Source organism: Scardinius erythrophthalmus (genome assembly GCF_964197995.2).
Source record: "Scardinius erythrophthalmus genome assembly, chromosome: 3".
Lineage (NCBI taxonomy): Eukaryota > Metazoa > Chordata > Actinopteri > Cypriniformes > Leuciscidae > Scardinius > Scardinius erythrophthalmus.
In genome coordinates this window covers 52,338,809-52,365,122 of record NC_138223.1, presented here as the reverse complement: position 1 = coordinate 52,365,122, position 26,314 = coordinate 52,338,809, and the positions used below count along the sequence as shown (strand labels likewise).

Genomic DNA, 26,314 nt, shown 5'->3' with positions numbered 1-26,314 from the left:
TGCGCCACTGGGAAGTTGTGTTTTTGGCAAGATGAAGAAGGTCCATAGTTCAAGTGATAAGCAATTCAAAATGAATATTTTTTGCAATGACAAAGCTTAGACACTGTCTTACCAAGCTGCCGAGGAGAGGCTTAAGGCCATGTGTGCACCAAAGCGTTTTTGCCAGCTGAAAACGCTAGATGCTCTACTGAAAACGCCTAGCTGTGGGTGCTTGAGAGCGTTTTGGCAGTGCAGCGTTTTTTCAGTTGAGACGCTTCGTTGCTATGATACAGAATATCCGCAGCACAGTTTACTTGTAACTGAGTTCGCAGATAATTTGTTTCATACTAAAAAAATATTTTTCATCCATTTTGTTCGGTTAGCTCTGCTGGTTGATATCGTTATACAGAAAGAATGTTGTGACAGTTGGTCGGTGTGGTATTTGTCCCGCCCCTCCTCCACTGTGATTGGACGGCTGGGTAAAAAGTGACAGTGATGAGCGCTGCGTTTTACCCAAAGTTGAACATTCTTCAACTCTCGGCGACCTGTAAAAAATGCCGAGTGCTCAGCGCTTCAGCGTGAAAAAAAACGCTCAGCGCCTCGTTACGCTCATGACGTTTTAAAAACGCGGCCCTCCCATTGAAAACAATTGAAAAAAAAAACGCTTTGGTGGACACGCGGCCTAAGTGTAAGAATGAGCACACAAAAGCATGTTAACCAGATTAGCAAGCTAAGTTAGCTTAATGCTAATGTAGTTTATGGTTAGCCTGATAGCTGAAGAGCCACATTAGAAAGAATGGCATCTGGTTAGCATGCTAACCAATTAGCATGCTAAGCTAACTACCATAAGGCAACAAATACAGGTCAAATTTGGAGAAAAATATATCGGGAACGGTAGCGAAAATCAAAAATCTGTTCAGTCACTTCTGTGTGGCTCTGTCCAAAGATCATCTGAGCCAATTTTCGTAAGAATTGAACAAAATTTGAATGAGGATGTAACGACAATGAGAAGAAACCAACCACAGACTAATTTTCTTCCAGAAAATTAACTCTCCACAACTCTCTACTTCCTGCCGAACAAAACAGAAGATTTGTTCAGAACGTCAAATGATCCTCATCACTCTGGCTATTTAAAAGAGCCTCCCCCCAACACTAACGAAATAACTGGTCAATGCTACCTTTGTATACTGGTTAATGCTAGCTTTGAATACTGACTGGTTTAGAGAAAGTCAGTATTCAACTTCTGAAGCGGCAGGTCTCATCTCTTTCGGTTTGTCCGAAGAACTGGACGACGCTGTTTCTATGGCGGCATCTGAAAGTGAGGAATGGTCGGGCTCCGCGGACCCCGCCCCCCTCTCTCAGCTGGATCCCAGTCTCTCCATCCGGTCTCTTCGGCCCTTCTGTTAATGGCTTCGCTGATCGCTTCACGGAGGCTCAGAAAGCTTCAAGTGCTATGAGGCACTTCCTGCCCAAACGCTCTAGCTCGTTCCAACGGCGCCCCAAGAGCACGCCGCGACCAGAAAAGCCCGCGTCTCAGGTTCTCCAGCCCCTCCCCGCGGCTGACACCACTCGAAGCCTGAAGCCTGCAAAACGATTCCCGTTTCCCAGGCGCCAGGGCCCTCGACCGAAGCTGACGCTCGACCACGAGCCCAAGAAGCCGTCCTAACCGGCAGGAAAAGGGGTCTATGTCCCGCCGCGGCCGGACCAGTCCCGAAGATCGCTCGAGTGCTTCTCACAGCTCCCTCTTCAGTTCAGGCGGCTGGAGCAGTTGTGTATGCAGACAATGGGCCCGTCACGTGTTACGCACCCCTGCACCCAAATGCTGTTTTAACAGCGACCCACACAGAGCACAAAACGAGCAAAATTTCTCCCCTGGCTTCATATCAGTTCGAGCCCCCGTCTCCGGGCGTTCCAGATATAATGATGCCTCTGGCTCTTCGGGCTCTAGCTTGGCAGGCTATCCCAGGAGTTTCAGAATGGGTGATAAACATCATAAAGCGCGGCTACTCGCTTCAGTTTGCACGCAGACCCCCGCGCTTTCGTGCTGTGGTTCAAACCTCGGTCAGCAGCACATTACGTCATGTCCTCCGCACCTAAGTATTAAGTCTGCTAGCAAAAGGGGCTATCGAGAGGGTTCCCCCTTCTCTAAGCGAGTCAGGCTTTTACAGCCGTTACTTTCTCGTTCCGAAGAAAGACGGCGGCCTGAGGCCCATTTTAGATCTCAGACGTCTGAACAAGGCTCTCATGTCACGGCCGTTCAGAATGCTCACGACCAGACATATACTGGCGCAAATTCGCCCAGGCGACTGGTTTTTCTCAGTAGATCTGAAAGACGCTTACTTTCACATTCAAGTGAATCCCCACCACAGGCCATTCTTGAGATTCGCCTTCGAGGGGCAGACATACCAGTACATGGTTCTACCGTTTGGACTGGCTCTGGCACCTCGTACATTCACGAAGTGCATGGATGCAGCTCTCTCCCCCCTGAGACAGCGGGGAATGCGCATTCTAAACTACCTCGACGACTGGCTCATTCTGACTCAGTCAGAGGCGGAGTCACATACTCACAAAGCCTGGCTCCTCAGCCATCTAGAATGTCTAGGGCTCAGGGTGAATTTTTCAAAGAGTATTCTGTCACCCAGCCAACGTATCATGTTCCTGGGAACAGTATTCGACTCCGTTCTTATGAGAGCATGGCCCTCCCCGGCCCGTGCTCTATCGATTCAGCGGCTCGCCGCATCGTTCACGGAGGACTCTCATGCACCCCTCAGAACGTTTCAGAGGATCCTTGGCCTTATGGCCTCAGCATCATCAGTACTCCAACTAGGCCTACTGCGTATGCGTCCTCTTCAGCTGTGGCTAGCACCTCGGGTGCCACCCCGCGCCTGGCACTCAGGCCGATTGACTATCAAGGTGGATCAACGCTGTGTTCAAGCCCTGGCCCCTTGGACGAACGCCAGCTGGTTTCAGCAGGGCGTGAGTATGGGGGTGGTCTCCAAGAGGAGGATGATTTCAACAGACGCTTCCAACTTAGGTTGGGGAGCCCTGTACGAGGGCAGGCCTGCCTCCGGCCTCTGGTCGAGCTCGGAGAAACGCCTACACATCAACTGCATCGAAATGAGGGCGGTTTTTCTGGCCCTGAAAACCTTCCTCCCATACCTGGCTGGACACCACGTATTGGTCCGGACGGACAACATGTCAGTGGTATCTTACATAAATCGCCAGGGCGGCCTCAGGTCCCGCAACCTGCTTGCCATAGCCACCCATCTACTGTTATGGGCTCACACCAATCTGCGCTCGCTCAGGGCAGCTCACGTGCCGGGCACGTTGAACACGGGAGCAGACATGCTCTCTCGGGGCAGGGTTCCCCCAGAGGAATGGTCTCTCCACCCTCAGACGATTCTCCTACTTTGGGAGGTCTTCGGGAAGGCAGAAGTAGATCTCTTCGCCTCAGAAGACAATCGTCACTGCCCAATCTTCTTTTCAAAGAGCAGGGATGCGTTGGCCCACGACTGGCCCAGCCTTCCCCTCTATGCTTTTCCTCCGGTCTCGATGCTCCCTCAGGTCATCGAACGGATCAGAGACACGAAATGCGCAGTGCTCCTGATAGCTCCTCTATGGCGAACCCAGTCTTGGTTTCCGGAGCTGATACGGCTGTCTGTGACAGACCCTTGGCCAATCCCAGTGAGGCGCGACCTTCTGGCTCAGGCCAGCAGGACTATATGGCATCCCCGTCCCGATTTGTGGGCCCTACACGCTTGGCCACTCAACGGGTACCCCAGGACCTCCCAGAGGGCGTCCTGAACACGATCAGGGAAGCTAGAGCTCCGTCTACCAGACGCCTCTACCACCATAAATGGTCAGTGTTTTCCAGCTGGTGTTTAGCTCGAAACCTCGACCCACACACTTGTGAAATTCCAAGAGTGCTATCTTTTCTCCAGGAGATGCTGGATGCGGGTCGATCCCCCTCCACTCTCAAGGTATACGTAGCAGCCATTGCTGCACAGCATGTTTTGGAAGCCGGAGCCTCCTTAGGAAAATGCGACCTTATAGTTCGCTTCCTTAAGGGCGCCAGAAGGCTTAACCCGCCTCGGCCGCCATCTGTCCCAGCATGGGACCTTTCTTTGGTTCTGCGGGCTCTTAAGGGACCTCCCTTTGAACCACTTCGGTCAGCCGACCTAAAACCTCTCTCCCTGAAAACCGCCCTGCTGTTGGCACTGGCGTCAGTCAAGAGAGTGAGTGACTTACAGGCGCTCTCTACTAGCGCTTCCTGTCTGGAATTTGGCCCCAATGACTCTAAGGTCATCCTTAGGCCAAGACATGGATATATTCCTAAGGTGCTCTCAACTCCGTTCAGAGCCCAGGTTATTTCTCTGTCAGCTCTTCCCACCTCAGAAGAGTTCAGTGATGTTCTCACACTCTGCCCTGTCAGAGCTTTGAGAATTTATTTAGAGCGTTCAGCCTCTTTCAGACAGTCTGAACAGCTTTTTGTTTGCTTCGGGGGCCGAACCAAAGGTATTCCTGTCACGAAGCTCACGCTGTCCAGGTGGATAGTGGATGCCATCGCTCTGGCCTACACCTCACTGGGCCTTACATGTCCCATAGGTGTTAGAGCTCACTCCACGAGAGGCGTCGCCTCGTCGTGGGCCTGGTCAAGTGGTGTTCCTATCGAAGACATCTGTGCGGCGGCCGGATGGTCCGTCCCGTCCACATTTGTGAGATTTTACAACCTGGAAGTTCCTGCTCTGCAGGCACGAGTTCTCTCTATCTAAGCTCTGGCTCTGCAGACCCAGGCTGGTTTTGACATTCTTTCTGTCACACTTGTGCGACGACCGGCTAGTCTGTTTCGTCCACATTTGTGAAACGTTACAACCCAAAAGTCCCTGCTCCGCAGGTACGAATTCTCTCTAGCTAGGCCCTGGCTCTGTGGATCCAGACTAGTTATGAAAATGTCTATGCAGGACGTTATGCGGCGGCCGGCTGGTCCGTTCCGTCCACATCTTAGACCTCTATGGTACCTGCCTTATAGGCATGAGTAGTCTCTATCTAACGCTGGCTCTGTGGACCCAGACTAGTTTTTGACTCAGACACTGGTTGTCATCTCGTGTTGTGGGATTCTTAAGACTGGCCCTTGGCCCAGCTTTATCTGTTTGGATATCTAAGGGCCCGAAGATTCGGTCTCTTTATCCTAGGCTATTCTGTACTTCCTGGAGCTCTCGGTGAGTCAGATTGGCCAAAGACGACAAGCACGGCGTTTTAAATAGTGTTCCCACAGCGTTTTCAACGCAGTACGAGAGAACGTTCTCGTAAGGGAACGTACTTGGTTACTTACGTAACCTCGGTTCCCTTAGAGATAAGGGAACGAGTACTGCGTTGCCTTGCCGTGCTATTGTCTCTTATGGCAGGTGTCTTTTCGCTTCAGTCGATTTAAACCTGTCAAATGGCGGATTCTCTGTGTATTTATACTCTTCTGTCACGTGCAGTTTCGCGCGCTTGACTCTGGCAGAGTGCCAAGCGCCCCGATTGGCTCGCGCTCCTCTGCTGTTCCGCCATTGGTTCGTGCAGTTGCTTTGCACAAGCCAATCAGCACGCTCACGCGAGCTTCTAGCTCTCGCATGTGCTGCAGCAATGCGTTTTAAAATAAAGGCTTCAATATTCTCGAGAAAAGGAGTTTTCCCACAGCGTTTTCAACGCAGTACTCGTTCCCTTATCTCTAAGGGAACCGAGGTTACGTAAGTAACCAAGTACGTTTTGCGACAAGATTTCGAGCCACGTTTCTTCTGCAAAGCCAGCTTCAAACAAAGACTTTCATTCCGCCAGCACGCCACGTGACTGACCACGTGACCCAGACATCAGGCACGCGGAGACCAGCCAACGAACGGACCGGGAAAACCCTTTACACGCAACAAAAGGGAATCCCCAAAAGCAAAGACAAGCAAGTACTGCCTCCAGACTCTTAAACTGAACTGGTGTATTTGATACTGATTTAATAACCTAGGAAACGATAAAAGGGTTAAACTAATGATTGATGGTTCATTCAGGTTGTGTTTTATAATTGCATAGAAACTTGGGATTACATCATCTCACTCTTAAACTCACTCTTAAAACTTAATCTTTCCTTACTCTCTTTCTTTCTGCAACGCGTATGAATGTGTGTGTCTGTGTTAGGTATTAGTTGTGTTAGAATAATCAATAAAGTCTTGTTTGTATTTTAAAGAGAAATATTACTTGTGTTATTGTGCTTACAAATTTAATGTCTTAAACTTCTGATCTAAGTTACCTTGCTAACTATATAGTGTTTCACTATAGTTCGGATATTTATATCCGTTGCAGAGTTGATAATTACAGCCAGTTCAAATGAACCGCGAACGAGTCATTTGCTCGGTTGTAATAAGTGACTCTTTTGAATTCCCTATAAATTAATTAATAATTCCTTTGAGCTAAATTGTAATCACTAAAAATTACAAATATCTTACAAGGAGTAGCAAAAAAACTGAACACTGTACTTTTTTGAAAATGGCCACTACTGTAATGGGTGGAGTCTTAATGTAAGATATTGATTGTGATCACCATAATGAGTGGAATCAGGTGTACTAAGTTTTATTTTACATCTATTTACATTCACATCTAGATCAAAGCAGTCCCTCCAATTTTTAGCGATTTCGCGATCACTGAATACAACGCAAAATCAACCAAATGTCGAATTTTTTTGCGATCCTGCATAATTCCTAATTTAACCGCAAAATAATCACAAAAATGAAAAAGACCTCACAAAACATTCAATTATAATCACCCAATTGAAATATCTCTAGTTTAATTAAAGTTGTAATGCATTTTTACGTGGATACAGATGTTGCGGGAAAAGTGGAAACTCCTTTTCCTCGATTTACTAAAGCCTGTAATGTAAAACGCATTTTCCAGCTGCACAGCCAGCACAGTGAGTGTCTGGCTCACTCATTGGCTGTGCTGCGGCGACTGCACATCCAATGGCGCGGGCACCTCTGACGTGTGCGCCAATGAGCTAGCATCACGCCATTACACGTCAGAGCCCGCCAATGGGGCACGCGCCAGGTTACTATAGTGCGGCCGGCTACGCAATACTCGTTCCCTCAGGGGAACTGTCAGGGAACTGAGGTTACGATAGTAACCGAGTAGTTCCCTTTCGAACGGTCACTTCGTATTGCTTAGCTATACGCAGTGGGGACGCCATGCAAAACGCTGCACGATAAGTAACTGGTTGCCTACAGCAGGTCAGGACCGCTCAACTCAGGATTTACACACAGTTCTACAGTATAAATTACTTACACCTGCTGTTAATATTCACATAGGTCAGGTATAAAAATTGCCCATAGGTTGTTTTAAAATTTAATTTGATGAGAAATTAATTAGACCAAAATAAACAGGCTTTATGCATTTTGTTTGTGATTTGTGTAATCTATGACTATTGTGCATCTCGCAAATATTTTCACAAATTTCTGGAAATTACCACCACAAAATCAGTATTTTGATCGCAAAAATCACACAAAAAAATCGTGAAATCATGGAGGGACTGTCAAAGGGTTCAAAAGCTATAACCCTTTTAATGTTGAATTTTTTAACTGGTGGTGGCTATAGAGTTGGTTCTAGAGATTAAAAAATTGGTCCAATTACTATTCATTACAATCACTACAGGTGTGGAAGGTCACGACGTGCCTAAATTCAGGGTCCGAATGTCAGCCGCATAATTGATGGAGATATGCTTCAGTCTATCTATGTGTAGAAAATGTGTGATTATTTATTAGCCAATCAGAATCATTCAACCTGAAGCAATGACAAAGCTTAGACCTTGGTGAAGGGTATAATTGCTGTGATTTTTGTAAATGTAAGGGGAAGCGGCCTACTTTTGATCACTGGAGTAATCACTCCTTGTGATTCTTGAAGCTGACTTCTGCCTGATGAAACTGCAAACTAGCTTCAGTAAAATTTCCTTTAATTTATTATAATTCTGACTCTTGTCTTAAATTGAGTGCACTTCTAACTCCTGGTCTTAATAAATCATATCTGGTCCTTGGGTCTTTAACTGTAAGTCCCAAAATACAGATATACAGTGGTAATCCATATTGCAACAAGGATAATAAAGCAGAAGTTTCAGCAAATATTCTTTAATGATGTTCCACTGTTTAAGGTACACAGTGAGCACAACCATTGGGCATCTTTTCCAGGTAGCTTGTCTGGTGATAGTCCAATGCAGCATACATTGGGTACCATCTTTGGCACTGTTCACATTGGTAAACATAACAAGGATTAATTATGTAACAAACCACTAACAGTTATAGTTATGTGTGTTAACCAATTACATAATGCAATGAATAAATATAAAATATGTTAGATTGCTTGAATATTTTTGTTTACCCAAAGTAGTCCTGACTAAAAACATTGTATTCAAACACACACATTTGTTTTACTTAAACTTTTACGTCACTTCACTAAAAGAAATTATAGTAAAGTAAAAAGTACTTGACAAAACAATCAGTTAAAGGGTTTATGATAATATAAGAACAACTTAAACCAAGAGAGGATCAACAACAGCAACATTTTGAAGAGGTGAAATTGAAATATTACTCTAACCACAAGGAATTAATTACAACTTTTATGTATAATCCCAGTGGTATTCCATGAACAATTAGAAATATAATAGAAATAAAACAGTGCACTGTACAGTATCTTGAATGCCTCCATGATCTTGCTGTCCATTATCTGTCAGATTTGCTGCACCAATGCGTACAGGTTCAGTCACTACTGTTAATAATAATGTAGCCCCTATTAATGTACTACAACCTTAAACAAACAAAACCCCTTTTAGTGAATTACAGTATTATATTATTATGTAATACAGTATTATTAGGTATTGTCAAAATTTCACCTGTAGTAAGTCAGTCTGGTCACCAGGAAAGCACTACAGCCTTTGGATAATAATAAAAAAATCCCTTTGGTGAATTAATGTAATTTGATTCTACAAGTATTTGTGTACAGTTTGTTCAGTGAGGCAGGTTTCCTATCCTATCATTATAATGCACTTTTTATTGCTGCTAAAGGACTATCAATCGCATGAGAACACATAATGTGAGAGATATTTACTGGTACAGCTGTAGTTGGCTAAAATGTAGTTGTCTGTTTGCACAAAATGAAAAAATATTACAACTTTTTAGATGGTCCCTATCTTGGTTACCACCACACTACATTGGACATTCAGTGGACATTTGCAAGTTAGTATGCCATTGAAACAATACTTTCCCATTTTGATCGATTGTGGAAAATGTAGTTGATCATCTTTGTTGTCCATATCATGTAGCTGCTTAGAATTTGCAAAAATAGCTTTATTGCACATATAATTGAAAATGTGAATGTGCGAATATAAAACCAACTTTACCTAAGTCATCCAGGTGACATCTCAGTTTGATTCATCTTCAGGTTGATCCTTTTTGAGACTGTTTATCTGTGGAACGTTTTATACAAAGTTGAGTGTATTTTTGAACTTGCACACGTGATCTCCTGTTTATGTCAACGCACCCTACTGTATGTTCAGACAACGCACTCTAATTCATCGTTCTACAAACTGGTATTTTCCAATTTATTTTTCTTCATTTTTCTTCAGTGATCGAACTGATAAACAGTGAACTGTGATAATTCAAGTGGACTAAAGAACTTCGGTAACCATGAATGACTGGTGATCTGTGAATAAACATTTGAAGGAACATTTCATATAAGTGCTTAGAGGTGAGATTTAATGGTATGTTTTTTTTTTTTTTTTTTTTTTGTTTGTTTGTTGTTTTCAAATGTGATTGTTTGAAGGTGATCGTTTGGAAAGGTGTGGGTTTACAAACTGACATATTGCGAATGATCTCATTTTGAAGTTCCATAAGGGATTTGTAATACCACAAATGAAAGGGTTTTACAACTTACTTGTTGAAAGTGTTGGTGTGAATTCAAAAGACAAAACAAAGACTGTAAATTATTTTATTTAATCCTTTACTTGGACAGAAGACATAACGAATCATAAGAAAAATAAATCTAAAAGAATAAATTCTGTTTAATTGCTTTTTGCACTTATTTACATTGTATCTTTTTGTTGAGAGCTGCTAGGGAGTGGGGGAGTCTCACTTACCTTATTAGATCTGGGGAGGGAGGAGCATATCACACTGTGTTCTCACATATGCAATTTCACTTCAGGAAGCCACCGTGTGACATTACCATACCTGAAGCCTACACTGTTAAAAAAAAACTGTGAAATTTACGGTAAAAAAACGGCAGCTGTGGTTGCCAGTATTTTACCGTAAAAAATATGGTGGCAACCGTTTATGTTTTTACGGGATTTAAATTTACTGGCAAAAAAACACAATGTAAAAAAAACTGTGAAATTTACGGTAAAAAAAAACGTCAGCTTGGTTGCCAGCATTTTACCGTAAAAAAAATGGTAGCAAACTCACTTTAAAAAAAAAAAAAAAAAAAACATCAGCAGGATTTAAATGTGTGGTAAAAAAACATCAGCTGTGGTTTCCAGTAATTTGCCATAAAAAATACAGTAGTAAACTTTTAGTTTTCACGGGACAACACTTATATTTCATAAACCGATAAATGTTACTATTTAATTTCACTAAAGTATTAAAGTCTGCTTTATATCTTTGTAATATATTGATAACCATCATAATAATACAAATGGTTAAAAAGAAAAGCACATGATGATTTAAAGTAACCCATTAGTTTGATAAATGTACACTCAAATAAAGGCATGTATCATAACTTCAGTTAAATAATAGTACTCATCGTCGTCATCTTGGATAAGTTTTTTTTTACGTTTTGAAAATAAACCCTGTAACGTTAGTAGGCCTAAGGCGATGCGCAAACATGGATGTTTTACATGTCTTAAAGATCTAAAGTGAATAAACTGGTCTTCGTCATTGTAAGATATTTGTAATTTGTAGTGATTAAAATTTAGCTCAAAGGAATTATTAATTAATTTATAGGGAATTCAAAAGAGTCACTTATTACAACCGAGCAAATGACTCGTTCGCGGTTCATTTGAACTGGCTGCAATTATCAACTCTGCAACGGATATAAATATCCGAACTATAGTGAAACACTATATAGTTAGCAAGGTAACTTAGATCAGAAGTTTAAGACATTAAATCTGTAAGCACAATAACACAAGTAATATTTCTCTTTAAAATACAAACAAGACTTTATTGATTATTCTAACACATACAACTAATATCTAACACAGACACACACATTCATACGTGTTGCAGAAAGAAAGAGAGTAAGGAAAGATTAAGTTTTAAGAGTGAGTTTAAGAGTGAGATGATGTAATCCCAAGTTTCTATGCACTTATAAAACACAACCTGAATGAACCATCAATCATTAGTTTAACCCTTTTATCGTTTCCTAGGTTATTAAATCAGTATCAAATACACCAGTTCAGTTTAAGAGTCTGGAGGCAGTACTTGCTTGTCTTTGCTTTTGGGGATTCCCTTTTTGTTGCGTGTAAAGGGTTTTCCCGGTCCGTTTGTTGGCTGGTCTCCGCGTGCCTGATGTCTGGGTCACGTGGTCAGTCACGTGGCGTGCTGGCGGAATGAAAGTCTTTGTTTGAAGCTGGCTTTGCAGAAGAAACGTGGCTCGAAATCTTGTCGCAAAACTTAACTTAGAACCGAGACTCACAGCGGAAAAGAAAGGAAACTAAGAAAAGAAAGGAAATTGAGAAGAGTAGATGATGGCTTGAATGAAGCTGTTTAACCCATGTTCTTCAGATCTTGATTTGGGTTATTTCGTCTGCGCGTTTTACATGGTTACTGATCTGTCTTAGATCTTCATCTCCCGCTGCATTTTTGGTTCTGCACTGAAACTCTAAACTTTGTTCTGGTGTTAAGATTTTAAACTCAAATGTCCGCCCAGCCTCCTGGATCGGTTCTAACCAATTAGACACTGTCTTTATTTAGGAGGTGGCGTTCTCTTCACTTCTTATCATAAATCAAGCTTATCTGTGCTCTCCTTACTCTCTAAGCTCTAGCAAAGAGTACAGAGGCCACAGCTAAGACATTATTACTATTATAAGAATCCGAAACATTTTCCACAGATTTCAATCAAGCCATCCTTTGAATTAAGAACATACGATCATATCGATATGAAACACAACACATTTTCATTCAAACATCTAACAATTATAACAATTACATGAATTGTATGGCATCTAAGCATATCAGATACACCCATCTATTGTAGGAACAATATAGAATCATGTCGTTGCATGATGCTTGATCTATAAGTCCATTGAAAATTGTTCTTGAATGATTTTATTTATGTTATAGGTAAAATCTCAGCTCTGTGGTTTGAAACGATTTTACACCCTGAGGTCTATCAGAGGTCCTTACGGAGGGGGGGGTCTGGAATGTTGTGGGCTCGAGCAGCTTCTGCTGTTATCTTGATCGGGCTGAATTGTGCTATCTCTGAGCCAATCATTCTTTTCCAAGCTATCTTACATTGACCAGTTCTTCCTTTAGTTGGGCTCATCTTCTTTGAAGCTTGCATGGCCATAAAGTTCTTAGCTGGGGGTTTTCGTTGGTCAACGGAGACTGGCTGGCTGGAGCCTTCTTTTATGGCTCTGGGGTTGGTGATTTGGTGTCTGGAATGTTCAGTTCTGTGAGAAATTATGTTTGAACAATTCACCTGGAAGATTCATTTGTGTTTGTTTCGCACTCAATCCTACATCATTTTTATTTTATTTGTAATTAAATAAACTTACATTTCGACAAATTTGGCCCCTCATTCAAGTCCTTGGTTCACCCGTGCTCATGTATCAGCACAGCATCAGTTGACCAAAAGAAAGTTCGGTTCAGAGACGGTGCGATCACGGACGCACAGTCTCTCCAGCTCATCGGTTCTCCGTATCGAACGTGTCCGACAGAAACAGTTCTCGGTTCTGTGCTGGTGATTCGAGAACTGCTGCAACAACCAGTTCTTGACTCGAGAACCGCAGCATAGGCCTGTGTGTGTGGTCTGAGAACTGCTGAAACCTTACAATAGCCTACAGTTGACAAAACTAAAGAGTCGATGCATGTCTCCAGTATGTTAAATAGGCTACGTTATGTTTTGATTAACACATTATAAACATTTACTTTGCACCCTTAAACCATTGGCAAGATTTTACGTCAAAAATGTATATCAATTTACTTAGAAATTAAATGATCTGTTCCTGAAAATAATGTTTTAGTATAAATGTTTAGTTTTACAATCCATTTATTGTGTTTCCAATCTTTAAAATAATACAGTGAAAATACAGTAGCCCATGTGATAAACATGTTTCTATCATGTTTTATTTTGTTACACTTATTGATGTTCAACAAAATACTTAAGAAACATGCATTTCGTCCCTTGGAAAAAAATTGCACGCATGCTCAGCTCGTCAGCTCATCGGTTCTCAGTATGTCGAACACGTCCGAAATAAACAGTTATCGGTTCTGTACTGGTGATCCGAGAACCGCTGTACCTGTACATTCGGTAGTGCGCGCATGCTCAGTATCAGCTGCTCGTGCTCACCACTTCTCTCAGCACAACATGTCTCAGTTCAGTGAACTGTTGGATTTACTGGAGTAACATATGCCTACTCCGGGATATTGGTTTCTTTCGAGTCTGTCAGGACTCAGGCCTATCCGAAATTGAGTAACTTTAGTAACTTGTGAATCAGCGCTGACGCAAGACGCGAACTGTTTCGAACGATTTAGTCCGATTTAGTGTACTGGTTCGACCAGTTCACTAAAAAGAACCGGTTCAAAAGAACGATTCGTTCACGAACCGGACATCACTACTTCAGATTATCTGTTGGTCACTGCTGTATGGGATCAAATTCCCGCCAAATATATAGCGGTCACGTATAAAAAAATAAGCGTGAATCAAAAATTTAAAAACACATGTAAAAATATATTGAACAAACTGAAAAAAAAAATGCAAAATGATCAGAATAGCAAACAACGTGGTCACGGATCAAACTATAATAAGCGTGAATCAAGAAATAACAAGCATGAATAAAAACTTTAAACACATTAAAAGTTATTTTGCACAAAACTTAACCTGTTAAGCTTCACCAGTGCGTCGGCGCACTGAAGCGTTTTTTTTTTTATTTAGTTAAAAATTACTATCAGATTTAATGTTATACATTGACAAACTATACATCATTAAAAAGATATAAGACTCAAGTTTCAGTATTTGACCACTATTGTATTCTGAAAAACTTATAGTGACAGTTATGTCTTAATTTGTGTCAGGAGTTATGAAATGAAAAAATGAGTCGATACCTTTAATATGAATTATGACCGTCAGCCGCTTTCATTCATAAAAAACTCCCGTGCTGTCGTCATGACAGCGATACACAAAACAACTTCCCTCAGGGCTTTAGCTCAAAAATATGCAGATTTGGAGAAATATTGATATATTTTCATAAGTTTTCATCAGATTTCTATAGACAGGAATAATATTTATTGAATTTATGCCCAAATGCGTCGATGTAATCATTATGAGCGCTGGACACTGTGATGTATTGTGTTTTCAATCCATAACAACAGCCTGAGGGCGCTACATTCACAATAATAGTCCATTTATGTAACATGAAGAAGAACCATGATCATGTGACAATCCAGGAAGTCTCGAACACACACAAAGCTATCAGAGATCGTTGTTACATGCAGAAAAAAAGACTTTTTGAAGACAATAAACATGATTGAAATGATATTTGGTTTACCTGTGTTCTTCAAATAATGTCAGGTATTTCCATAATAATAGATTATATTTATAATGTATTGCTAATCGATATAGACTTTATCATTGTGCAGAATAATAAAAAATATATATTTTCTGTCTGATTTTTTAATCTGAAGCGAAATTATATCACAGAAGATTATTTAAAACACTCTACTTGCGTTATAAATTAAGTTTGAAGCACAAAAATGGTTTTAATCTCATAAATTGTCGTGTATTGATGGTGTGCTAAGCTAACATGCTAGCTAGCTCTAGGTGCACCTGCCACATATTGCAGTTATCCTTTTATAATTTTTTTCTAAATATGCTTACTAAAATGTTTCATTATTCAAGCAGGGCATTTGATCCAGTTTTTAAAAGTTAAGTAAGAACTTTGATAAAAGAAATTAGGGATTGAAACCCTATGAATAGCCAGTCGTTAGTAACTATAATGCAGACAAAAGAAATGCATATTTACAGCCATAACCAGGCTGGAGAGGTGTTAATGTGTGCAGGGGGAGACTGAGACTGAATGGGGCTCGTTTGCACCACAAAACAATAGAGACAATATACTGGATAGATGGTTAGAAGATGGCAGTAAACATCAGAATCATCTTTAACGTCAAATCAAAATAAAGTCAACTGACATGGTCTTGAAAAACATGTAACTAAATACAGAGTTTTGGACTTATTATCTTCAGATTTTAAACATAAAATGTTTAGACATGTGGATTTAGCTGTAGTGCATTTCTAGATTGCTCCAGTGCCAACTTCAATTTTATTTTCATGAGGATGTTTCATAAAAAATAATTTCTAATAACTTTACAAAACTTTGAAGCTATTTATAACAATTTTTTTCATTATGACAATAATTAATTCTACATTTACAATAAACTGCCAGGTGTCAGCTTTCAAATGAGATCATACTTGTGCTTTTAGTGCAAAGGGTTCATGAACTGTATCTGTTTAAGTTTGGGTATGTCATTTCTGGGGATTTTTCAAAAGTGGCGTTGCAGCTTAACAGGTTAAACTTATGCTCATGCTTTCTTAAAAAGTATGTTTGTACGCTTGTGCTTTTTTTCTCGTCGCTCTTCTTTCTATGTTCTGCGCTTGCTTTCCCAAATGTTGCAGTTCGAGTTTCATGTAAATTTGGGTGGGCTTAAACGTCACCATTGGTCCACTAGTTCTAGATTGACAGCTACTCCTCTAGCCAATCAATCGAAGAGGGGAGGTGACGTCACACCAATGCGACTCGTGGCTACTGATGCTTGTTATACAGGAGAAGACGACCATCAACTGATGGCAAAAATGTTTCCGTGGCAGGACACCTTTAAACTGCATGTGTGCCTTCAACTCAACCTGTTGCCGGTATATACGTATACCTGGCAATAGGGTATCGTTAAATTCGTCATCCTAACGACGACCTGTTACAGTTATGCCTGTCTGATGATCCATCATTCACCTCTAATGCACTGGACCTGGCACCGCGAGCGTCGATCTTCTCCGAACAGTAACTTGCCACCACCTGGCCGTTTTACTTTCATATTTAATCAATAACAAGGATGAGTAATGTCGGTCCTGGGTGCAGAGTTTAGCTCCCCCAACCCTAATCAAACACACCTGAACCAGCTAATCATCGTCTTTAGGATATTTAAGACAGGTGAGGTTTTTAATCGGAGTTGACGCTAAACTCTGCAGGACAGCGGCACTCTAGAAACAACGTTACCTATCGCTGATGGAGATGTTGCTGTATTCAAATTTTAAGCTATATTTAAAACATTAATCCTAAAGTAATATGCAATTATGTAGTTATGTAATTAAACACAAGTTTGTAATAAATCACTGTTTTAAATTAAACTTGTTTCTGTATATCTTCTCTGTAACACAATCATTTTCAATAATCTTGTCAAATTTGGCGAGGTTAATAAAAAAAGGTATATATATATATAAAAGCAGAAAGTTTTTTTACAATGAAAAACGTGCAATGGTAAACTTACAAGTGTCTCTGATTTAGGAAATTATTGAAGGCCTGCTTTCTGTATTTCTCCTTGAAAAATAAAAAAATAAAAATTACAAAATAAAATAAAAACGTGCAATGAAAAACAGGAATAGTTTTAATTTGTCATGTCATTGAATCAACAGTAAGAGAGAATAATAAACCAGAACTTAAACTTTTCATTTATAATTAAAAGTTAATATATAGCAGCTTTAGAGAGTGCCTCACGAGCTCAGCTTCTGGTTGGTCTTCTCACCAGAGCGCGCACAGCAGCGGAGTGCCGCGTTCACAATAGCAGCTCGTGATTTGGTCCGCTGAAGAGGTTTTTTTCTTTGGCGAGCAACTTCTATGTTGGGCTTGTTCCAACGGTCTGAAGAAGAACGATTCATTGCCGTTCGTTGCCGCTTTATAAAAGAAGAGCGCTTTCACGCACTTGAATGCCGTAGTAACGTAACCGCTGTATTTTTATTTATTTATTTTTTGCTGATCTCCCGCGCCCCCCCTGCAGTAACCTTGCGCCCCCCTGGGGGGCGCGCCCCACACTTTGAGAACCGCTGGGCTAGAGGAGTAGCTGTCAATCTAGAACTAGTGGACCAATGGTGAAGCTTAAGCCCGCCCTAATTTTCATGAAACTCGAACTGCAACATTTGGGAAAGCAAGCGCAGAACATAGAAAGAAGAGCGAAGAGAAAAACAGCACAAGCGTACAAAAGAGTAAAATATGAGCAGAAAATGCAAGAAAGCACAAAGTACACAGTAATAAAACCAAGGAAAACATACTTTTTAAGAAAACATGAGCATAAGTTTAAGTTTTGTGCAAAATAACTTTTAATGTGTTTAAAGTTTTTATTCATGCTTGTTATTTCTTGATTCACGCTTATTATAGTTTGATCCGTGACCACGTTGTTTGCTATTCTGATCATTTTGCTTTTTTTTTTCAGTTTGTGCAATATATTTTTACATGTGTTTTAAAATTTTTGATTCACGCTTATTATTTTTTTATACGTGACCGCTATATATTTGGCGGGAATTTGATCCCATACTGCTGGCTCACGTGTGGGGTCACAGAGATATTACACTCTAAAATGTGAAATATATTAATATTATAACTTTGCTCATAAAGTGAGAGATAAGACTCTTTATGAGATCAGTGAATCAAGCCCCTACATGATGATTAAGTCATCATTAACCTGCTAACATCACCTGGTCACATTTTCTCTCTGATTTTCATGCCATAACATTTGTGTTATATAAACACACAGTTAAAGCAGCCAGAGTAAATCTAAATTTAGAAAGTCAAGGGTCAAGAGCCCAACTACAGCAAACACTCATCTACATAATGGTAACTTCAAACTTTATTATTTTCAATAAAACATCAACGTCTGAACCTCTGTTAACCTGTTAACCGTTGCCAAAGCGCGGGCGCACTGAAGCGGTTTTATTTATATATAGTTCAAAGTTACTATCAGATTTAATGTTATACCTTGACAAACTATACATCATTACAAAGATATAAGACTCAAGTTTCAGAATTTGACCACTATTGTATTCTGAGAAACTTATAGCGACAGTTATTTCTTAATTTGTGTCAGGAGTTATGAAATGAAAAAATGAGTCGATACCTTTGATATGAATTATGCGCGTCAGCCGCTTTCATTCATTAAAAAACTCCCGTGCCGTCGTCATGACAGCGATACACAAAACAACATCCTTCTAGGCTTTAGCTCAAAAATTTGCAGATTTGGAGAAATATTGATAGATTCTCATAGGTTTACATCAGATTTCTATAGACAGGAATAATATTTATTGAATTTATACCCAAATGCGTCGATGTAATCATTATGAGCGTTTGTATACTCTGTTAAATGTGTTTTCAATTCACACCAATAGCCTGAGGGCGCCCTCGCCGCCCTGTGCACAGTATTAGAACATGAAGAAGTGCCAATCATGTGACAATCCAGGAAGCCTCGAACACACACACAGCTAACAAGAGATCGCGCTGTAACTATGGCTGTAACATGCAGATACAGACATTTTGAAGACAATAAACATGTTTGCTATGATATTTGAGTTACCTGTGTTTTTCAATCCATGCCAGGTATTTCCATAATAATAGATTATATTTATAATGTAATGCTAATCTATATAGAATCGTTGTGCAGAACACTATCCAGTATAGTTTCTGTCTGATTTTTTATCTGAAGCCAAATTAGATCACAGAAAATTATTTAAAATACTCGATTTGCTTTATAAAGTAAGTTTATAAGCACAAACATGGTTTTAATCTCATAAATTGTCGTGTATTGATGGTGTGCTAAGCTAACATGCTAGCTAGCCCTAGGTGCACCTGCCACCTAGAAGTAATATTTTTATTATTTTTTGAATGCTTACTGAAATGTTTCTTTATTCAAGAAATGCATTTGATACAGTTTAAAATGTAAGGGTGAACTTTGAGAAAAGAAATTAGTGACTGAAACCATATGAATAGCATGTGAATAGCCAGTCGTTAGTAACTATAATGCAGACAAAAGAAATGCATATTTACAGCCATAACCAGGCTGGAGAGGTGTGAATGTGTGCAGGGGGAGACTGAGACTGAATGGGGCTCGTTTGCACCACAAAACAATAAAGACAATAGACTGAATAGATGGTTAGAAGATGACAATAAACATCAGTAGCATTTTAGTGTCAAATCAAAATAAAGTCACATGACATGGTCTTGAAAAACATTTCACTAAATACAGAGTTTTGGACTTATTATCTTCAGATTTTAAACATAAAATGTTTAGACATGTGGCATTAGCTGTAGTGCATTTCTAGATTGCTCCAGTGCCAACTTCAATTTTATTTTCATGAGGATATTTCATAAAAAATAATTATTTCTAATAACTTTACAAAACTTTGAAGCTATTTATAACAATTTTTGTCATTATGACAATAATTAATTCTACATTTACAATAAACTGCCAGGTGTCAGCTTCAAATGAGATCATACTTGTGCTTTTAGTACAAAGGGTTCATGAACTGTATCTGTTTCAGTTTGGGTATGTCATTTCTTGGGATTTTTCAAAAGTGGGGTTGCAGCGTAACAGGTTAACATTTCTTTTCCGTTGCTTTTTTCCATTTTTTTACCGTTAAAATTACGAACATTTTTTACAGTGTAACCTTGTCAATCTTTAGTGTTCTAACACAATAAGGTAAGAAACCACATACACACATTAGTGTGCAACGAGACTAAAAAGTTTGAGGAGCGGGGACCAAGATCCTTTCGTTGTCCAAACTTCCAGGGCAGCCATAATCCATTTCCCCTACACGATGGGCTAAATATCCCGTTATACACACATACACACACGCTACTATGTGCAATTTTATTATAGGCCTCAAACATAACTACCACCACCGACAATTATGCCCACAAATATTAATACAGACTGTCCATTGCAGAGAAGCATAAGCATGCAGTAGAGAATATTATATAGCCAAATGTGATCCAGCAGTAAATAAAGATTTATGGCCTACCTTTTTTTGATGTTAAGTAACTTTACTGAAGAACAACGTTTCAAAGAACTCTTCGCCAACTGGCTAACGTTAAATAATAATAAAAATATTATAAGCAAATAAAGGGGCTCATTCATTGTTTATTCATGATTGTTGTGAAGAAAAAGAATATCCTCCACTGTTGAAGGCTTCATGTTATTGTTTGTTGTGGTAATCAAATCAAAACTCTTTCAAAATGCAGCTTTTCCTGAAGTATTGGGAACTTTTACTCCCCACGCTCCAACTTCTCCATGATGCTCTCCATGGTCAACTGTCACCTAATGCATTGCATGCGCGTCGTGTTACTCGCGTAATTGCATATTGCGTTGCATATTTATAATATTATATAACTATATTTCATACAGTAGCCTGCGCTCTGCACGTATATATTATGGGCACGATGAAAGGAGAAAAGCTAAATGAGCCCGAGTCCGACCAAAGCCCGATATGTAAAAAAAAAAAAAAAAAAAAATGGCCCGACTGCTCCCAATAAGTGACAAAATAACGCCAACATCCTACTTGGGCGGAGTGATTTGCTTGCAGCGCCTGAGAAGCCCTGTGGTGAGGAGCAGAGAGTTCGCTCAGAGTTGGAGTAAATCACTCCGCAGAAGTAGCAGTGCTTCGCCTTCTGAGAATATAGTTCCCAGTATGTATACGGTTAGAAGATGGCTGTGTCTCATGTGACCTTGTTATTCGTACACGCTGTGATTAAACAAATCACAAAATGTAAATAGGAAAATGTTGGCGTTATTTTGTCACTTATTGGGAGCAGTATGCTAGCTGGAGCTGTTTACCTTCAGTCTTTGTGCTAAGCTAGGCTAGCGGTGGTCAGGCAGTGTTAACGCTGGGGGATACAGTGAATAAGCTAAAGTCCCAAAAAGTCGGCATGTTCCTTTAACTAGCAACACAATGTATGAATAGACATCAATATCATAAATTCCTTTTTACTTTTGCCAGTTAATTAAAGTTGAAACAGAATGAACAAATCACATATTATTGATTGTATTGCATTTTACAAAATGATCACTCTTTTCTGGATCTGGGGTTGTACAATATTAATGACTTGATCTCTCACTCTCGGCTTGTTTCCATGCAGTTCATTTCTGCTATTAACAAATGTAATCACTTACCTTCTTTAACCAGCAACACAATCTCTGAATAGACATCAGGCAAAGGCACAGTCCTCCTCACAACACACCAGTATTGGCCTTCATCCTCAGTTCTCAGATCAGTGATGGTGACGGTGAAAACTCTGGCCGTCGTGTCGTCAGTCAGAGAGAATCTCTCGTCTTTAGCAGGAGATCCTGATTCAACCATGATGTTTTTATTTATTCCATAGTTGCACTCCCCTTTACAAAAATACTTTGAATATGATTCATATCCAGATTCATATGAGCATCTGATGTCAACTCTCTCTCCTCTGTGTCCAGTAATTGTCTGTGGAGCTCCAACAACAACAGCTGAAAACACAAATATCATTATATAGAGCTGTTATGTGTGAGCAAGAGACATAAGCAGGCCAGAATAATAACTGACAAATATCATCCATATGTGTCTGATGATCATGTGATAACAGAGGAAAAACAAGAGAAGATGTCAAACTCTGTGTAAAAGAGCTGAGAGTCTCAAACTCACCTGTACAGATGCTGGAAAAGAGCAGCAGGACGTCCAACATGATGAAATTTGACAAGCGTTTCGCTGAAATAAAAGACCAGATTCTGTGTGACAAACGTTACTGTCGTTCTCTTCCGTACTGAGTGATCAATGTGTGTCAGCAACTAATATTAACATTTCCTTCCTCTTCTGTATCTCTAACCACATCAGCTCTACAGCACATCTTAAAAGAGCTCATTTACTCTGACAAACAGCACATGCTTTGCTTATATACTGATCTAAACAACACAATACTTAGTTTTATTGTATGAATGTCATTTTTTATCAAAATCAGAACTAAGATAAGGTTATTATTTGTATATGTTTAGGTTTTGTAACTGGTCTCAGTTTCTTTTAAGTTTTAATCCTAATTCTTACCTTCACTAGTTCATTTTAAAAGGTGGCCAAATCATCTTTAATTCTCAATAATAAATTTTATTATGACAAATTGGTTTGTAATACAATATTTTTTAAATTACAGGAAACTACAGCTGGCAGGTTTTTTTTTTTTTACATAAACTGAAGTTCAATGCCATAAAACCTAAAATATTACTACCATATTTTTTACGGTAAAATACTGGCAACCAGCTGCCGTTTTTTTACCGTAAATTTCACAGTTTTTTTTAACAGTGCAGTTTTTTTCCGTAATATTTAGTTCCCTTTCGTGGTCACTCCGAGTTACGTCGGATGACGACGATTGGGGTTTCGCTTAGAAGCCTATCACCTTCGAGTATTAGAAAACGAGCCAATGGCAATGAAATGCCATGGGTCTGCGGAATTTGCATAGCGTAACTCCGCCCGCCGCAGGGGGTATATAAGGAAGTACGCGAGCACAATGCAGACATGCTTTCGCTGAGGAGCCGAGAACTTCTCCACTCCTGTAAGCCAAATATTCTGAGTTAGTCTTCTCTTACCTTCGAGACGAGCGAACTCTCCGGTGTTGGTGTGACGGCGATTTCAGCGAGTGCTCACTACCCTGCTGGTCTGTTCAGTGATCTGACAGTTAGTGTGTTTCTCCCTGTTCGCTTCAGCATCCGCGGAGTTTATCCTCTCACAAAAAGAGCTTGCACGCGGCAGTCTTTTTAAAGATGCCTCGCCGGTGCACTTCTGGTTGCGGTCGCGAGATATTTTTCTCTGATGGGCATGAACACTGCTTAGCGTGTTTGGGCGTTGTAAGATATTATGTATTCTGTAGTGATTACAATTTAGCTCAAAGGAATTATTAATTAATTTATAGGGAATTCAAAAGAGTCACTTATTACAACCGAGCAAATGACTCGTTCGCGGTTCATTTGAACTGGCTGTAACTATCCACTCTGCAACGGATATAAATATCCGAACTATAGTGAAACACTATATAGTTAGCAAGGTAACTTAGATCAGAAGTTTAAGACATTAAATTTGTAAGCACAATAACACAAGTAATATTTCTCTTTAAAATACAAACGAGACTTTATTGATTATTCTAACACATAAAACTAATATCTAACACAAACACACACATACACATTCATACGCGTTGCAGAAAGAAAAGAGTAAGGAAAGATTAAGTTTTAAGAGTGAGAGTAAGAGTGAGATGATGTAATCCCAGTTTTCTATGCACTTATAAGACACAACCTGAATGAACCATCAATCATTAGTTTAACCCTTTTGTCGTTTCCTAGGTTATTAAATCAGTATCAAATACACCAGTTTAGCTAAGAGTCTGGAGGCAGTACTTGCTTGTCTTTGCTTTTGGGGATTCCCTTTTTGTTGCGTGTAAAGGGGTTTTCCCGGTCCGTTCGTTGGCTGGTCTCGCGTGCCTGATGTCTGGGTCACGTGGTCAGTCACGTGGTGTGCTGGCGGGATGAAAGTCTTTGTTTGAAGCTGGCTTTGCAGAAGAAACGTGGCTCGAAATCTTATCGCAAAACTTAACTTAGAACCGAGACTCACAACGGAAAAGAAAGGAAACTAAGAAAAGAAAGGAAATTGAGAAGAGTAGATGATGGCTTGAATGAAGCTGTTTAACCCATGTTCTTCAGATCTTGATTTGGGTTATTTCGTCTGCGCGTTTTACATGGTTACTTGTCTGTCTTAGATCTTCATCTCCCGCTGCATTTTTGGTTCTGCACTGAAAACTCTACTTTGTTCTGGTGTTAAGATTTTAAACTCAAATGTCCACCCAGCCTCCTGGATCAGTTCTAACCAATTAGACACTGTCTTTGTTTAGGAGGTGGCGTTCTCTTCACTTCTTATCATAAATCAAGCTTATCTGTGCTCTCCTTACTCTCTAAGCTCTAGCAAAGAGTACAGAGGCCACAGCTAAGACATTATTACTATTATAAGAATCCGAAACATTTTCCACAGATTTCAATCAAGCCATCCTTTGAATTAAGAACATAAGATCATATCGATATGAAACACAACACATTTTCATTCAAAAATCTATCAATTATTACAATTACATGAATTGTATGGCATCTAAGCATATCAGATACACCCATCTATTGTAGGAACAATATAGAATCATGTCGTTGCATGATGCTTGATCTATAAGTCCATTGAAAATTGTTCTTGAATGATTTTATTTATGTTATAGGTAAAATCTCAGCTCTGTGGTTTGAAACGATTTTACACCCTGAGGTCTATCCGAGGTCCTTACGGGGGGGGGGAGTCTGGAATGTTGTGGGCTCGAGCAGCTTCTGCTGTTATCTTGATCGGGCTGAATTGTGCTATCTCTGAGCCAATCATTCTTTTCCAAGCTATCTTACATTGACCAGTTCTTTCTTTAGTTGGGCTCATCTTCTTTGAAGCTTGCATGGCCATAAAGTTCTTAGCTGGGGGTTTTCGTTGGTCAGCGGAGACTGGCTGGCTGGAGCCTTCTTTTATGGCTCTGGGGTTGGTGATTTGGTGTCTGGAATGTTCAGTTCTGTGAGAAACTATGTTTGGACAATTCACCTGGAAGATTCATTTGTGTTTGTTTCGCACTCAATCCTACATATCCCCTCTTCGTACGGCGATGTGTTAAGATGAAGACATCGGTGAACGCTGGAGAAACACGGGTAGAAGAAACAGACACATACAAAGCAAACAACAAGACAACACCTCCATGACTGGTCACTGTACTGGTGCAGGGCATTAGATTACTTAAGTATTAAAAGTTCAAGTTCATTCTCTCAATATGGTCTATTATATTGAGTAGAGTTTAAATTTTGGGATTGTTATTCTAATTTGTTTCGGTACGGTGATTCTTTGATCAAATTCTGTGATTACGTTTGTTTGTTATCTTCTCTTCTAAGTTGTTTCACGTTAAGACGTTTTACCTTTTATTTTCTGGTGAAATAATTTGTGGTAACAATTATGTGACCCATCATGCATGGAGCTCTCTGGCTCACATTCGTTTTAAGGCGGCTTACAAGTGTCAGGCGTGGTGCGTCAATCCTATTACCGTGACCTTGACCCTTAGGGGGGGTAGACATGCATTTTACCTAATACAAGAAGAAGGAAAGTTAAGGAAGAGGTAAAACAAAACAATTGAGTGTTCCTAGTATGGCTTATAACTACTGTTGTGCAGCTAAGGTGTCAGGTATCACAGGGTAATGAGAGGTGTTCTACTTGTTGGATGGATAGCTAGTATGTTTCCTATGGTAAGTGTAGCTAAGTCGTTAAGCTAGTTTCTGAAGTTAGTTTTCTACCTGTGGGGAAAACATGTTTGTTGAATGTTTTCCATGGTAGATGTGGTTAACCTCTACGTGTTAGTGAGCATGTTAGTGGCGTAGGGTAATGCATGTATGTATGTATGTATGGTCAGATCTGTCTCAGTCTGTTTGGCTCCCCCCCTTTTCTTGAAGGCTTGCCCACGTGCTTCTTGGCTTAGCTTTGATGAGCTTAGATGAAGGTTGGCTTGTTGCATCATTGCCTTAGGAAAGGGATCTTCTATGATCTGCTGGGGGTCAGTCCAGTAAGGCAGGAAGTTCTCTGGCAGACATTGGGAGGCAGTTTGGCATGGATGCGTGAAGCTGTGGTGCAAAACTTTGTCTCCGTTGTTGCACTCCTCTTGTGATGCCTTCTGGTTGTGACAGACTTTCTGACCTTCTGTGCTTACTGTGGTTACTGTAGCACACACGTGGTTCTTGAGTTTGGAGCTTGTGTGATGGTTTCTTTGTGAGTAATGGGAAGCCAGTGTGGTGTTTTCTGGTACCTCTGGGTGTTTGTCAGTGGTTGGCTGTGAGAGACCCCTCTGTTCTGTGTTGTTGTAGAACAGGTGGTCGTCATCTTCATTATGAAGGTGTACCAGATGATCATTGGTCTTCCGTTCCATCGCTAGTCATAGTGAATTTGACTCATCTTGTTGGTCATTCGTGTTCAGCTTGTTTTCTATGAACACTTTCATTTGCCTCATTAGTTG

General features: G+C 40.2%; 1 protein-coding gene across 1 annotated transcript in view; it reads right to left on the bottom strand.

Annotated features, from left to right (window-relative positions):
• The window catches only part of LOC308688280 (lachesin-like), a 53,207-nt gene extending 31,178 nt beyond the window's left edge, over positions 1 to 22,029 (bottom strand). The window contains exons 1-2 of the mRNA XM_081361241.1: positions 21,910 to 22,029; positions 21,405 to 21,734 (exon numbers count right to left, since the gene is read on the bottom strand). Coding sequence (XP_081217367.1) covers positions 21,405 to 21,734; positions 21,910 to 21,949 — 370 coding nt within the window. The 5' untranslated portion in view covers positions 21,950 to 22,029. The remainder of the gene's footprint in view (positions 1 to 21,404; positions 21,735 to 21,909) is intronic.
• Between the last annotated feature and the right edge of the window lie 4,285 nt (positions 22,030 to 26,314).